The sequence below is a fragment of the Mus musculus genome, chromosome 15, assembly GCF_000001635.26.
Source record: "Mus musculus strain C57BL/6J chromosome 15, GRCm38.p6 C57BL/6J".
Taxonomy (NCBI): domain Eukaryota; kingdom Metazoa; phylum Chordata; class Mammalia; order Rodentia; family Muridae; genus Mus; species Mus musculus.
In genome coordinates, this window is record NC_000081.6 from 99,913,971 (window position 1) to 99,930,678 (window position 16,708).

At 46.0% G+C, this 16,708-nt stretch overlaps 1 protein-coding gene, 1 long non-coding RNA gene and 1 pseudogene across 5 annotated transcripts in view; 1 reads left to right on the top strand and 2 right to left on the bottom strand.

The window, feature by feature from the left end:
• The first annotated feature begins 993 nt into the window (after nucleotides 1–993).
• 1700121M21Rik lies at nucleotides 994–6,329 on the top strand. The gene is made up of 3 exons (XR_875663.3): nucleotides 994–1,069; nucleotides 2,550–2,640; nucleotides 6,053–6,329. It is a non-coding gene; the product is annotated as an RIKEN cDNA 1700121M21 gene (long non-coding RNA).
• Nucleotides 1,421–1,968, bottom strand: Gm20564 (predicted gene, 20564; annotated as a pseudogene).
• Nucleotides 4,375–16,708, bottom strand: part of Fam186a (family with sequence similarity 186, member A) — a 48,749-nt gene continuing 36,415 nt past the window's right edge. For 3 of the 4 annotated variants that reach the window (XM_030248786.1, XM_030248785.1, XM_030248787.1), the window contains 3 exons: nucleotides 15,860–16,008; nucleotides 13,730–13,909; nucleotides 4,375–4,502 (listed from right to left, as the gene is read on the bottom strand). In XM_030248786.1, coding sequence (XP_030104646.1) covers nucleotides 4,481–4,502; nucleotides 13,730–13,909; nucleotides 15,860–16,008 — 351 coding nt within the window. In that variant the 3' untranslated portion in view covers nucleotides 4,375–4,480. The remainder of the gene's footprint in view (nucleotides 4,503–13,729; nucleotides 13,910–15,859; nucleotides 16,009–16,708) is intronic. The other variant, NM_028180.3, reaches the window with a different exon arrangement.

Consider the following 16,708-nt stretch of genomic DNA (forward strand, 5'->3'; position numbering starts at 1 on the left):
TGGAGCGGGACTAAGGAAAACACCCCTGTCTTAGGGTTTCTGTTCCTGCACAGACATCATGACCAAGAAACAAGTTATGGAGGAAAGGGTTTATTCGGCTTACATTTCCACATTGCTGTTCATCACTGAAGAAGTCAGGACTGGAACTCAAGCAGGTCAGGGTGCAGGAACTGATGTAGAGGCCATGGAGGGATGTTCTTTACTGGCTTGCTCAGCCTGCTCTCTTATAGAACCCAAGACTGCCAGCCCAGAGATGGTCCCACCACAAGGGGCCTTTCCCCCTTGATCACTAATTGAGAAAATGCCTTACAGTTGGATCTCATGGAGGCATTTCCTCAACTGAAGCTCCTTTCTCTGTGATAACTCCAGCTGTGTCAAGTTGACACAAAACTAGCCAGTACAACCCCATATCAACCCTGCCCTCTACATACACACACATGAACACACTTGTGCACATAACCACATGAACACCTACATATCACACACACACACACACACACACACATTAAATAAGCAAAAGAAAAGTTTGTCTTTAGTGCAATAAGGAGCCAGTTAATCAGGAGAAGATGGCGACGGTCTTAGAGATGCTGGGGAACAGGTGAGAACATAAAGGTGTTTTGAAAAAAATATAAAATAGTAAAACTTAAAGCCAAAGTGAATGTATGAGAGAAATAAGAGTGTGTCTGCCAGGTAGTTTTCTGGGGCCTCTGGGCATTAGATTATTTAAACTGAGACCAACAGCCAAGTTCCGGTGTTTCCCCGAGGCTGTGCTCAGCTCTCAGGGTGCAGGCCTGGAGGGGGTCAGAGTGTTCAACTCTCAGGCCTGGAGGGGGACAGAGAAGACTGTACTTAAGCTGGGCTGTGGTCCAAAGTAGACCTGGAGAAGTGCAGGAGCTGAGAGTGCAAGGAAGGGAGGGGTTATAATTACCGACCTTGCAACTCAAAGGAAGAATAAAAAACATTTGAAACATTGTGGAAAGGTTATTTTGTTTGTGCAGGGTAGGAGCCTGGAGAGAACTTCGAGCAAGGAAACCGCCCCAGCTGTGCACGGGCTCGGGGCAGCTGTGCGGTGAGTCAGTGGGTCAGTGTGTCTCTTCTAGAGCACCCCGGCAGCTCACATCCTCCTGTACCTCCAGCTTCTGGGGATCCAGCTCCTCCCGCCTCTGTGGGCACCTGCTCCCACCTGCACACACCTCATGCAGACACAGGCAAAGCGTTTTATAATGTGTGTTGTTGTATACAAGACACTTTGTTTTATAATGCGTACTGTAAGTATCAATATGTTTTTGATCTACCACCTCTCTTTCACCACCCAACAACTTTGGCCTCAAAGTCAGTTCTGATTTGACCTTTGTCTCCATTTTGGTTTGCATTTTACTTCCTCCCTTCGGGTTCGTTCCCCCACCCCCACCCCCACCAGGTTTATTCGATACAACACAATCTCTAACTTCAGTGAGGTGACTGGCCATGTTCACCACCAAAGCAGCCTCTAAACTGGAACTCAGTTGCTGAGCCAGCCCCAGCCTCAGCTTTCTTGTCGGCTACAGGAGCACAGCACTCCTTCTGCAGATATCTCTGTCTGCCTCCCCTCTTGGGAATCTTGCAGGTCACTCACCCTGTGGACCCTTGGGCTGAGGCCTGCCAGTCTCAGGATGGGATGGCAGGCATGATTTCCAGACGTAGGTGTAGGTAATCTCAGAGGTACTAGATGCTCTCATTCGTAAGGTCCCAGAAGAAGTGTCTCCAGGCAAACTGCTCCTTCATGTAACCTCGAGACTTGAGACTGCATGGCTTTCATTATATGAAGGTTATGCATGTTCTTGTCTGCCAGCTCAGGGTGTTTGGGCACGTGGACATCTTTCTCGGCAACCATCACGCCTTCCTTAAGGAGTTCATAGATGGCAATCCTGTTCTTCTCAGGCATCAACATCACGGCTGTAAGGTCTGAGGCAGAGGCTGGAAAAGAAGCCCTCTATTCATTTTAACTTGATCTATTCTTTTGTTTTGTTTTTTTCAAGATAGGGTTTCTCTGTGTAGCCCTGGCTGTCCTGGAACTCACTCTGTAGACCAGGCTGGCCTTGAACTCAGAAATCTGCCTGCCTCTGCCTCCCAAGTGCTGGGATTAAAGGTGTGCACCACCTTGGTCTATTCTTTTAAACATATCATATAGGTAATATGTTGTTTTCTTGTGTGCAGTGTTATGCTAAACAAACGTCCTTCCGCTGAGTTGTAACTCCAGCCCTTCTTACAGATTTTTGTTTTCTTCAGGTGTTGTTTATTCTCTTTTGTTGTTTTGAGACCAGGAGCTTTCTGAAGAGGCCTGCCTTGAGCTCCGGACCCTCCTGCTTCTATCTCCCAAGGCAGGGATTATGGGATGCACCACCACCCTCTCTCCCAAGGCAGGGATTATGGGATGCATCACCACCCACTCTCCCTTGGTTTTTCCTTCAGATTCATTTCCATTATCTCCCTTTATTTCCTTGGGATGTTTATATAGTTGTGTTTTATCTTATTGACATTTGGTTGACTTTTGTTGTTGTTGTTGTTAGTTAACCTGTGATCATTTTCTCTCGTGGATCGGCTCTCTTGATGGGAAACAGATGGCACAGAAGCCCGGATCTCACTCCTGATGAGCTAGAGGTCAGCTTTGAAGAACCTCATTGCCTTTCAGTGAGAGACTTACCCTTGACTCCGTTCCTAACCATGTATTTGTTTTGCAAATGTAGTAAATAGAAAGGGGTTCAGCTCAGAATTCTCCTCAGATGTAGTCCCATGTATGAAGCCTGGCTTTACTCTTTGCCACCTTGGTTCTGCTGAACCGTCTGTGTGTGTGTGTGTGTGTGTGGGGGGGGGGTGAGTGTGTTATAGAGACACACCTGTGTGCTCCTATGTGAAGACCAGAGAGAGGTCACTCTTTATCTTATTTTTGAGTCAACGTCTCTCAGTGATCTTGAAACTCACTGGCTGGGCAGTGAGTTCCTGTGACCCCTCTCCTTCCTCCATCCCACTCCCCAGTTCTGGGGTTATAGTCATTCACAGCCGTGCCTGCCATTCGTGAGCGTGCTGGGGATTTGAACTCAGTTCCTCTTGCTTTCACAGCAAACACTCTTATCCATTGAACCACCTCCCCAGCCCTTACATGCTGATCAGACATGGATCTGGGGAGTACTGACTCTTCCCTTCATGTCAGGGGACATAATACTATCCTTTCTCATGGTTCAGCCTATCCCAGAGTTTGGCAAAGCTGTTTCCAGTGATATCAACCAGAAATTTTTTTTTCTTTCTCTTAAGCTTTTATATTTATTTTGGCTATATGGAGTATTTTGCCTGTATGCCCACATATGTACCACATAAGTGCTCAAGAAAGGCACAGGTTTTCAGATCTCCTGGAATTTGAGATCTGGAGTTATAGGTTGGTGTGAGTCATTGTATGGGTGCTGAGAACCGAATAGCTCTAAGCAAACAGAAAGAACAAATAGTACTTTGAACCACTGAGCTGTGGCTCCAGCAACCCAACCCCCACCCCCACCCCTCCACCTTACCTCCACCGCTAGGTCCTGATGTAGCATAGTCTGGTCTTAAACTTGATATGTACCAAGGACAACTCTAGATGTCTGATGATTCTCCCGAGTCTGCCTCACTGATGCTGGGATTATAGGAGGATGCAGCCATGCCTGGTTTTTTCCTATGACTCTAGAGACTGAGCCCAGTGTCTTGGACATTGCTGAACAAGCGCTCCTACCAACTGAGAGCTACATCTCCAATCTTCTTCTTTTTCATTTCTTTATTTTTGGCTAGGCACGTGATCTCCCACTGAGCCAAATTCTTTTTTTTTTTTTTTTTCGAGACAGGGTTTCTCTGTATAGCCCTGGCTGTCCTGGAACTCGCTTTGTAGACCAGGCTGGCCTCGAACTCAGAAATCCGGCTGCCTCTGCCTCCCGAGTGCTGGGATTAAAGGCGTGTGCCACCACGCCCAGCGAGCCAAATTCTTAAAAAGATTTTATTTATTTATTTATTTATTAATTATTTTAAATAGGCATGAGTGTTTTGCTTGCATGAGTGTATGTGTATCACGTGAATGCATGGTGTCAGTGAAAGTTATAAGAAGTTATAGAATTTGCTGGAACTGGAGTTATGGGTGGGTGCTTGTGAGCCCCCACTCCCCCTACCCCGTGTCAGACCTGACAACTGAATGGCATCTTCTGCAACAACAAGAAATACTCTTGACCTCTCCAGCCCCTCCCTGTCAACACGGGCACGTAAGTAGACTAGAGTGATCTTGAACTCCTGGCCCTCCTGCTCTGTGCTCTAAAGTGCTGATGCTCTGTGCCAGGCTTCAGACAATGTTCCTAAGATCTACAGGCAACACAGAAAGCAAAGAGTAAACATAGCAATTTATATCCATGAAAGAAATAAAAAAAAAGGCATTTTACTGAACCATTGAAATCCGCTCTCTACGTGCCTGGCTTGGGTTTTGTGGTCACTTACGAATCTTCTTAGACCTGGCAATGAGACAACATAGTTAATCGTGTTACAATAAAAGATTATAATAAAAATCTGGTCCTAAAGGCATTCATAGGAATGGAGATGTGTGGAGTGTGGCAGAGAAAATGAGAGCAGTGCTCCAGGGATAAACATGGAAACCACGAAGGAATCCATAGCCATTGAAGTCACATTAAGGAGGCCGACTTCTTGGGAGGAGTGGGGCTTGACGGAACCGTATGATCTATTGCAGGTGTCATTAACCTAAAGCTAGAAGGTGGCTGAAGCCTCCAGAATGCTCAGCACTTCACAGAAAGGACCTGCTACCATTTTCCAAAGTTTCCGTTGAAAAGAAACTATTATTTTCAATGACATTCCCACAGGGAAACAATCACAAAACCATTCAGACATTCCGAGGGTATTTGGTGCAGAATAACTTGCAGCATTAGAAAATGCCTCAGTGTCTATCGGAATGAATGGCATAGTAACTAACATATCTATGCAATGGAAGTCACATAACCAACACCATGATGGTGCGTGTCCATTCTTAATTTTTAAATTATGAGCTGGGTGTTGGTGGCACATACCTTGAATCTCAGCACTCAGGAGACAGGCAGAGGCCTGAGTTCCAGGCCAGCTTGGTCTACAGAGTGAATTCCAGGACAGCCAGGGCTACACAGAGAAACCCTATCTCGAAAAAACAAAACAAGACAAAAATGTCCCATAGCTTTGTGCTGTAACCAATAAGGTGTATCTGAGGCACAAAACTGCTCATTGAGAGTGTCTGCCAGCATCCTTAGTGTAGCAACAACATGCAGCACTGGAAATTTCCAACAATCTCAACTGGGACTGAATAATTCTGGCCTGAAAAAGATGTTGTTGTTGGTTCTTTTTCATTAAAAATGTGCCTATTATGAGCCTGTTTTGCAGCAGGATAGTAGGTGTGTATGTCTGTCTATGTATGCAAGCCTAAGAAGTGATCACTCAGGCAGGAGAGATGTCTCAGCAGTTAAGGGCACTGACTGTTCTTCCAGAAGGTCCAGGTTCAAAGCCCAGCACCCACGTGGCAGCTCACAACTATCTGTAACTCCAAGAACTGACTTATCCAGATGTACATGCAGGTAAAACACCCACACACATGAAATGGAAAAACAAAAAAGAAGTGATCACTCCAAGCCTGGGCTGCCTAAAAACTCACCCCACAAAAATAAAATAAAGGTGACCACTCCGGTCTAACAAGTAAAAAACGTGAAACATTGAAAATACTGATAGAGATCTGACAAGAGAGTCCAGGAGGACACAGGACAAGCTGCTGTCGCCCACGCTGGAGAGATGTTAAGGCAGATACTGAAAGTCACAATTTAACAGAGCAAAAACCCAGGGACAGCATTCCCAGTGGGCACTGGGGCTGCGACGGGGAAGAACCCGGCTGTAACCGTGGAACTGCCGGAGGCTCACCGTGAGCTAGAGACAGAAGCTGCAGGGCCCAACGGGAAGCTACCTCGTGTCTCCAGGCTCTGGCAAGGGTAAAAGCAACCATTTAAAACACGGAACACTCTGTTCTTAACAGGTCTGCCATCAGAAGAGCTGTTCTACCACGGCATAGCCTGCCTGAGGGAGGTCATACCAAGACATGGCTTCCTCTAGCTCGCCTAACTAAGCTAGAGGGGAAGAAGAAGCCAGCTGGGGAAGAAGTGATGAAGCTCGCCGTTGGGGTGCAGGCTGAACAAAGACAGAGACAAATTACAGGACTGCGTGCGGGTCCCTTTGTTCGCCTCACCGTGGCTCGCTCGCCTTGCTGACACAGTGCCACGGACATATTCATCTACTAAAGCGGTGCCTCTCGACCTGTGGGTGCCGACTCCTTTTTTTGGAGGTGGGGGTAGAATGATATTTTCACAGGGGTCACATATCAGATATTTACACTTCAATTCATAACAGTAGCAAAAATCACAGTTCTGAGATAGCAATGAAGTCGTTTTACGGTTGTGGTCAGCACAACACGGGGAACTGTAGTCAAGGGTCACTGCGTTCAGAAGGTTGAGAACCACGGACCTAGAAGTTAGCGTCACAGCTGTGTGCCGTTGTAATGCTGTCCCCCACTCCTTTCTTCCCTGCCTTCTCTCCTCCTCTCCACCCCCTTTCTCTCCCCTTCCCTCCTTCCCTCCTTCCCTCCTTTCTCCCTCACTGTGTGGTCTTGGAGCTTGTGACCCTCTGAGCCTCAGCCCCCAGAATGCTTGAATTACTTGTGAGTGATACTAGACCCATCTCAGACCACAGAGGTAAAACAACCATGATTACTGTTAGGGTTTTGAGGTGATTGGAGACACCGTCTCAAAATCAACAAAAACTAATGAAGACTACGTGTTAGTTACTTGTACACGGGCCCCCCTGGCTCATCTGTCTATACGCTTCTAAAGCCAGAGCACATGGCCAACATGGGATTAAAGGCATGAGCCGCAGCCACCCAGCCCACTGCTTTTTTTTTTTTTTTTTAATTTATTTATTTATTATATGTAAGTACACTGTAGCTGTCCTCAGACACTCCAGAAGAGGGAGTCAGATCTCGTTAGGGATGGTTGTGAGCCACCATGTGGTTGCTGGGATTTGAACTCCTGACCTTCGGAAGAGCAGTCGGGTGCTCTTACCCACTGAGCCATCTCACCAGCCCCCCCCGCCCCCCACTGCTTTTCAATTTAACCTCCCCAAGTTCTTAGGACAAAAGCAGAAGAGTCCCAGGTCCTTTGTCAAAATTCACAGGAATGACCTCTTTCCCAGTAGCCAATATTGTTCTCCCCTGAGTCCCCTTAAGCTGGGCCTCCACAGTCCACAGGGCTCTCAGCGCTTCTGTCTTCCAAGGCCCTATCAGAATGGCCCTTGAAGCCTTAAGTGTTTCTAGGGTTCAGTTGCTTTTTGGTTCAAAGTTCCAAAGCTTCACACATTCCTTAGGACAAATCCAAAACAACAAGGTCAAGTTCTTCCCAGCAGCTCTGCTCTCCAGTCCCAGCTCCCTCTGAACTCACTGCCTTACTGCATCTGTGATTCAAAACAAAACTACAGATACAAACAAAAACCACATACAAATGGGTTGGTTGTTTGTTTGTCTTTTGAGACAGGGTTTCTCTGTGTAGCCCTGGCTGTCCTGGAACTCACTTTGTAGACCAGGCTGTCCTCAAACTCAGAAATCCGCCTGTCTTTGCCTCCCAAGTGCTGGAATTAAAGGCGTGCACCACCACTGCCCAGCCTACAATTGGTTTTTTGAAACAGGGTTTCTTTGTGTAGCTCTGGTGGTCTTGGAACTCACTCTGTAGACCAGGCTGACCTTCAACTCAGAGATCCACCTGCCTCTGCCTCTGCCTCCCAAGTACTGGGGCTAAAGGCGTGTGCCACCACTGCCTGGCTCTGAGGAAACTTTTTTTTTAAAGGAAGAGTTTACTTATGAAGGGGTTTGTGGCTCCAGAGAGCTAAAAGTCCATCCTGGTAGGGAGACTCGGCAGCAGGAGGCAGCAGTGTTGGCAGGAGCAGGAAGCGGAGTGATCCCATCTTTTACTACAAGGGTGGAGCAGATGGCGAGGGTTGGGAGTTAGGTGAGGCTGTAAGCCTTCTAAGCCTACCCCACTGATACACTTTTCCAGCACGGCTGTACCTCCTAAACCTGCCCCCAAAGTACCACCAACTGGGCATCAAATGTTCTAATGTCCAAATGTCAGCCAACCAGGAACCGCCCACATTCCAGAACCGGGTGCTCCCCCATCCCCCACTCTGCCTCCAGTCATCGTCTCTAAAGGCAAATGCGATACATCTCCATCGTCACTGCATAGTGTATTTTCCCTGTGTGCATGCTCCCTGCTCCCATAAAACTCACACCATCTCTGCCTCTCTCTCTCTCTCTCTCTCTCTCTCTCTCTCTCTCTCTCATCCTCACTCAGAGGCCATGTTCCACATCCCCCTTCCCAGCTCTCTTACATGAGGTCTGTTGCATTGTGTGATTCCCCCCTCACCCCCAGCATTCCTTTTACTGAAAAACCCTTACCCCTAGTCTACGGGGACATTTATCATTCAAACCACCACAACATCTATACCCATATCAAAGCATTTTTCTCTTCCTGTGGTTCTGGGAATCTAACTCAAGGCCTTGAGTGTGCTAGATGCAAGCACTCCACCACAAGGCACTTCTATCATTTTTATTTATATGTATGTGTCTGTATGGTTATGTGCATGTGGGTGTGAATGCCCATGGAGGCCAGAAGAGGGCGTCATCCACTGGAGCTAGACTTACAGCTGGTTCAGGTGGTTGTGACCTATCTAACATGGGGGCTTAGATCCTCTGTGAGCACATGCATTTCACTCCTGAGACATCTCTCCATCCTACAGAAGACACTTTTAAAAGAACAAACAAACAAACAAACAAAACCCAAACTACTTCACCCAAAAGGTAATGATGTTAAAAACACCGTGTTTAAATATTTAATTTGAATGTTTCCTTTCCTCCGAGTCCTTCCCAGTGCTCTCTAAGGAGTCACTGACCGTGACTGGGAGCCGGAAGTGTTAGAAGCAGAAGCCTGGGCCACACAAACTGTCCATTTCCTCCCTGACCACAGAGCAAGGCCAGAAGAAAGGGGGACCCCTTGAGCATGAAGTGAAATTCAGTATTATTTTGGCTCTGGACATTTTAATTACTGATATTACTGAAAAGTAACCAGAAATGTCACAAAAACAGAAATTTTCATGTGGACTCGGGAAGTAGGTCTGCTATGTACATATACACACAGGGAGACACAGCCACTGTGAAATTATAAAGTCTTATAAATGACATGTGCTTATAACAGCAGACCAGCACTCCTGCTTATTCATCCCCAAGCCTCATATGGGCTTCATATCAATTGTATACATAGTTGCCAAAAGCTAGAAGCAATGCAAATGTCGTTTAGCCGGAGAATAAACATACACAGTCTAGGCCTACAATGTTCCAACACACTCGGTACACAAAAACAGACTCAGGATTTATGCTGGGATCCAGATGAGTCTCATGTGAATTATACTTCAATTCGTTCAACCTTCAGGACAAGGTAAAACTACAGGGACAAGAAGCAGGTAGGAGCTGGGTGGGATGATTGCCTGGCGTGCACGCAGCCCCGGGGTTCCACCTCCAGCACTGTATGTACTAGGAATCACCATTCATACAGTGAATCCCAGGCCTGTAATCCCAGATCTGAGAAGGTGGACGCAGGAAGATCAGGAGTTCAAGGCCGGCCAGCCTTAGCTACACAGTGAATTCGTGAACAGTTGCATGAGACCCCGTCTTAAAACAGAGAGGAGAGGAAGGAGGGGAGGGGAAGGGGGAAGAAGAGCGGCAGCTGAACTTTCTTGAGTCTGTCTAACTGGAAAACCATGCAGGTTTCACCAAGCCTGTCTTGGGTCAGAAGCTGGCTGTAGAATTTAGCAGATGTTCCTTGAGATTTTGTGTAGCTTGACCCAGAGATTGTTCTAGTTGGTTACTTTCTGAGACCGTGACCAAAATACCTGACAGGAAAAGTATATGGACATTTTTTTGTTCACGGTTCTAAAAGGTTCAGTCTGTCATGCCCAGGAAGGGTGGCAGAGTAAAAGAGCCAGAAAGCAGGCAAAAAGGAACTCTGAGTGCTCTGCGGGTGCTCCCCGTGAGTGGGGAAGCCTCCCACTCACAGTAGGGCGAATCTTTCCTCCTCAGTGGATTCTTTCTGGAAATGCCTCACAGATACACTCGAAGACGAGCCTCACCACCTCCTAGGCCCTAAGGGATTCTAAAATCAAGACTGGCTGGCCTTGGGCCTTGAGGTTACTGTGTAGCAGAGGATAGCCTTGGGTACTGACTAAATTGCCTCTACCACCAAATAACAGAATTACAGAAATGTGCCGTCGTGTCCAGTGGACCCCTTCTTTTCTTCACATCCTTTTCTGACATGGGAGCTTTCTCTCACCATGTCCAGCTGACTCTTTTACTTCATATGTGTGCTCTATGTGCATGTGTGTTCTCTCTCTCTATGTGCATGTGTGTTCTCTATGTGTGTATGTGTGCTCTCTATATATACATGTGTGCACTCTCTATGTACATGTGTGCTCTCTCTACATACATGTGTGTTCTCTATGTGTGCATGTGTGCTCTGTGTGTAGATGTGCTCTCTCTCTATGTGCATGTGTGCTCTCTTTATATGTACATGTGTGCTCTCTCTATGTGCATGTGTGGTCTCTTTATATGTACATGTGTGCTCTCTATGTGCATGTGCGCTCTCTATGTGTGTATATGTGCTCTCTATATATACATGTGTGCTCTCTCTCTATGTGCATGTGTGTTCTCTATGTGCATGTGTGCTCTCTGTGTGTATATGTGCTCTCTATATATACATGTGTGCTCTCTCTACATACATGTGTGTTCTCTATGTGTGCATGTGTGCTCTGTGTGTAGATGTGCTCTCTCTATATGCATGTGTGCTCTTTATATGTACATGTATGCTCTATGTACATGTGTGCTCTCTCTATGTGCATGTGTGCTCTCTTCATATGTACATGTATGTTCTCTCTATGTACATGTGTGCTCTCTCTATATATGCATGTGTGTTCTCTATGTGTGCATGTGCTCTCTATGTACATGTGTACTCTCTCTATGTACATGTGTGCTCGCTATATGTGCATGTGTGTTTTCTATATGTGCATGTGTGCTCCCTCTGTGTATATATGTGATCTCTATGTGCATGTGTGCTCTCTCTCTATGTGCATGTGTGTTCTCTCTCTTAGGTGCATATGTGCTTTCTCTATGTACATGTGTGCACTATATGTGCATGTGTGCTCTCTCTATATATGCATGTACTCTATCTATATATAGATATATGTGGATGTGTGCCTCTCTCTGTGTACATGTGTGCTCTATGTATATGTCTGATATATATATACATACATATATATACACACATATATATACATGTGTGTTCTCTCTATGTGCATATATGCTCTCTATGTACATGTGTGTTCTCTATATGTATATGTGTGCTCTATATGTACATGTGCTCTCTCTCTATATATATAGATAGATAGATAGATAGATGTGTGCTCACTCTGTGTGCCTGTGTTTTTTCTATATATATATGTGTGTGTGTGTGTTGATGTGTGTTCTATATATGTGCATGTGTGCTCTCTCTATGTGCATGTATGCTCTCTATGTACATGTGTCCTCTCTCTATATATATATATGTGCATGATTAACATATATATGATTTGGGTTTGCTCTTTAAAAGTTCTTCATTTGTGTGTGTGTGTATGTGTGTATGTGTGTAGTGGGGAGTGTGCATGTGTGCACATGGTGGCAAGAGGCTGAGGGCTGGAGTCTTCCATGGTTACTCTCAACCTTATTCTTTGACACAGGGTCTCACTGACCTAGGATCTCATCAGCTCATGGCTGGTAGGCCAACAGCGCCAGGGACCTGGGGCCTCATCCCCTTCCCACCCAGCGTTTTTACATGTGTGCTAGGGACCCAAACTAAGGTCTTCTTTTATTCTTTTAAGGTAGGAATCCCTTTTTATTCCTTATCAAAACAATCTAACAGCAAAAGTAGAATATCCCTCTTTTAGACAAATAAGTCATATTTTTGGATATTTCTTTGCCAGGACTCTGCAACACTCATATCTTGTCCTTCCAGTGAAAGGAGATGAGCGTTTACATCTGTCTTACTCAAACACTAGGATAACCATACAAACTTAGGTTCTGTGCTGGTGCTGCAGTTGCTACATCAACCGATGGAGCCATTTCTCCAGCCTCTGTGTCTGCTTTTGAGACAAGGTCTCATTGTGCAGCCAAAGGTGATCTCCAAAACGTGGACCCTCCAGCCCTAGCCCACTGAGTGTGAGATAATAGATCTAGGCTGCAGGACTTCTTTGTGTTGCATACATAATTTAATGTATTGTTGCTGTTTCATCATACTGTGGATGGAACCCAAGGCCAGGGATGCACCAGCAAGCACTTTGCCAGCAAGACACTTCTCCCGCTGCATACTGTAGAATATTTGTTCTTTCCTTGCACTGGGGGTTGAACCCAGAGTCTCACCTAGGCTGGGCAAGCGCTCTATCCCTAACTCTATTTTTTGTTTGTTTGTTTGTTTTGTTTTTGTGAGCCAAAGCCTTGCTATGCAGCCCAGACTGTCCTTGAACTCATGTGAGTTCTACTGCCTCAGCTTCCCAAATGCTGGGATTATAGGAGGAATACCCAGTTTACAACGTTAAATGTTTCATTTCATGGTGACTGCCATCTGAACACATCTATGAATTAGCATGGCTTCTCAGACCTTCCTAAGACCTAGATTTTCCCCCAAATAAACTACATCCATGAACCGCTCTAGTGGGAGAGGTTCAACTTACTAAAATTTTACAGTTGAACGTTAAATTATTCTGTGTCCTGAAAGGGAAAGTACAAACTCCAAAAGGCGTCCCCTTCACTAAAACATTTCCCATGGTTCAATGGGAATGTGAGTCAACATAATTTGAAGACTCAGAGCCATGTGAGCACTTCCCCTCCCCCTCAGGTATAGTACAGGAGCCAAATGCATGCCGCCACACTAACCTCCCTGTGTGTTTATTGTCCATCTATTTTTTGAGACAAGCTCTCATCTTACAGCCCTGTTGGGCCTGGAACATGCTATTTAGATGAGGCTGGTCTTGAACTCAGGAATCTGCCAGCCTCTGCCACCTGAGTGCTGGAGTCAAAGGTGCACATCACACTGCCTAGCTTGTATATGTTTTTTCTTTTCTTTCTTATTTATTTATTTATTTATTTATTTTTTAAAAAGGCTTGGCTTCACTCTGCTGCCCAGGCGAGTCTCAACCTCATAGGCTCAGTTGAGCTTTACCAGTTCAGCCTCCCAGGAGTTGGGGCTGTGGGCCGGTGCCACCAACTGCCCACCCACGCTATCAAGTTACAACGTGGAAAGAGCAAGCCACTGTTCTTTGCCTGGTACCAGCAGCAGCAAATCTGAGGGCAGAATTCTAAGCCGACCTCTCTCGAATGGTTATGCTCTTAGTATAACTGCTAGTTTAATGTTAGGTGATGATATTTGCAGGTCTAGGAAGAGAACACTGACCACCTGAGTTCATCTGCACTATGTTGTAAATCTAAACACCCCCTTTGCTTATTCCTCTGTAATGCAGGAGAAAGTCAAATTAGGAAGACAGAAGATGAGACTAACGACCCCGTGACCAGAGTACCCAAACCTTTACTCACTGTGACCGGATGGAAGCAAGAGATTTTCTGAAGGTCGACTGAATGTCTAACTGCAGCAGCTTGGGAATATCTGGGTACCCACCCAGCTGGGCCCAGAGCGCACTCATCGGTGCCTTCTCTATTATTGGGTAGCTTGACGTAGACAGGTCAGCGTTCCACACGGCCTCCACTGAAGCTTGTCTATAGAGACAGAGAGCGCACATCGGCATGAAGCTCTCAGAGCTCACTTCGGTCAAAACACACAAGCTTCACACACCTCCTCAGATCTGCACTGTCCTTCTGTGCCCAAGGGAGCCCTAGCTGTAGCCACCCTGGCAGAGATATGGGAAAAGCAGAATTTGCTGATGTAGTTACCAAAACACCTCTATGGCCTAGTCATCCATTTTCACAATACCTTCTTAGCCTCATGAAGTACACAGACCATGTAGCTTTTCCTCCCAAAGCTTTTGCCTTCTAAAAAAAAGAGAGGCAGAGACAGAGACAGAGACAGAGACAGAGACAGAGACAGAGGAGGAGGAGGAGGAGGAGGAAGAGGAAGAGAGAGATAGATAGATAGATAGATAGATAGATAGGGTAAGAGACAGAAAGAGAGAGAGGGAGAGAGAGGACAGGGGAGAGAGGAGAGAGGGAGAGAGGAAAGAAAGGAAGAGAGGGGGCTGGAGAGACGGCTCAGCAGTTAGGAACATGGACTGCTCTTCGATTGAGACCCTGAGTTCAATTCCCAGCAACCACATGGTGGCTCACAACCATCTGTTATGATCTTATGCACTCTTCTGGTATGTGTCTGAAGACAGCTACAATGAACTCATATAAATAAAATTAAATGAGTGAGAGAGAGAGAAGAGAAGAGAGGGGGAGAAAGAAGCAATGAAGAAATATTCTTTAAATAATTTGCTTCTTAGTAAGGAGGAATCAGCTCTTTAACATCTTTGTTACATGTTATTTGCTTTGGGGGGTGGGGGTGGGGGGACATGTTCCCGGTCCCGGGCATGAATGTTGAGGGCAGAGGACAACTAATAATGGTCAGTCCGGTTCTCTCCTCCCATCCTAAGTCCCCAGAGTCAAGCTCAGGCAGCCTGTCCCTTCAACCTCAGCCACCTCTCTGCCCCAGAAGCATTAAACAACAACAACACATTTATTACATCAAGAGAAACAGAGGCAGGGGAGGAGACAGGAGATCAGAGGGCAGCTGTGTGGAGTTCGTTGTCTCCTCTGGGTAGATTCTAGAGCTTGAACTCAGAACCCCGGGGGGTGCCCAGTGAGCAAATTTATCTGCTAAGCCATCTTGCTTCATTTTTTAAAAAGGAACTCAAAACTAAATGTTAAACATATAGATAGAAATATAAGTAAGGGCTGGAGAGATGGCTCAACAGTTAAGAGCACCGACTGCTCTTCCAGAGGTCCTGAGTTTAATTCCCAGCAACCACATGGTGGCTCACAACCATCTGTAATGGGATCTGATGCCTTCATCTGGTGTCCAAAGACAACTATAGTGTACGCCTATGCAGAAAATAAATAATTCCTTTTAAATAAAAAGAAAGAAATATAGGTAAATAAACCTTGCTAAGCCAAGCAAGGTTCATGATAATAACTTTAATCCCAGTGCTTGGGAAACAGAGGCAGGAGGATCTCTGGGAGTTCCAGGCCAGTCAGGCTAAACAGTGAGACCCTGTCTCAAAACAAACAAAACCCCAAACAGAACAAAACACCTTGCTAGTTGGTTTTTGTTTTTTGTTTTTTAATTGGGGGGGGGGGAAACCCTAACATGAGAAACTGTATTTTTTTTAAAGATTTATTTATTTTATGTGAGTACACTGTAGCTGTACAGATGGTTGTGGGCCTTCGTGTGGTTGTTGGGAATTGAATTTTTTTTTAAAGATTTATTTATTTATTTTATGTAAGTACACTGTAGCTGTCTTCAGATGCACCAGAAGAGGGCGTCAGATCTCATTACAGATGGTTGTGAGCCACCATGTGGTTGCTGGGATTTGAACTCAGGAACTTCGGAAGAGTGCTAACTGCTCTTAACCGCTGAGCCATCTCGCCAGCCCCCTGAAATACTTTTAATTAAAACAATAAGGTATTAGGTAGCACTTACAAACTGAAAGTTTAACGTCATTCTGTACATACCCGAGTGTTTTGAAGAGGTCAGATCTTTTGCTGTCATCAATTAATAACTCCAAGACCGGCCGCTGAAGTTTGGTAAATCCGGGTATCTTCTTAAAGCTGGGGATCGAAGGCATGGGCTGGCTAAGACTGAGTTTATATCCCCTTTCAAGCTAAAAAAACAAAACCAGCAACAACAAAAACAAGATTAGAGGCACAGGGTGTGTGGGGAAGTTATTGGGAGGCGGGGGGGGGGGGGGGGGGAGAGGCACTGTGTCACTCCTCAGTCTGAAGTGTGAAAGGGAGAAGTGGGAAGAGAAAAGCCAGAGATTTTTAGAAAGTTCTACTTTGGACCCAGACAATAGCAGAGCCATGCACCCCCACCCCCTTATTCCTTCTGGAGGTTGGGGGACCTGAGGCAGGACAGCCTGAAGCTGGCTGGGAATACAGCTCAGCCTGACCTTGAACTTGCTGTCTATCTGCTTCCCCACATGAACGGAGCCTTCTCCCTTTCCTGTCCCTTCTTGATGGCTTGATACTTCACCACCTCCATTCCACCTTCCTGACGCCGCACCCCTTTAATACAGTTCCTCGTGTTGTGCTGACCCCCAATCATAAAACATGTCTGTCGCTACTTCAGAACCGTAACCTTGTCACTCTATGACACTCTGTGTGTAAGTATCTGTTTCCCAGTGGTCTTAGGCGACGCCTGTGAAAAGGTCACTGGACCCCAGAAAAGGATCTCAACCCACAGGCTGAGAATCACTGCTTCAGAGCCTGAGTTGCCTCTGAAATGTCTGGGACACTGCTCTTCATGTTAGATAGATAGCTTGGTACATGTCTTCCTGTTTGATGGCTTGTATTCCTGATACC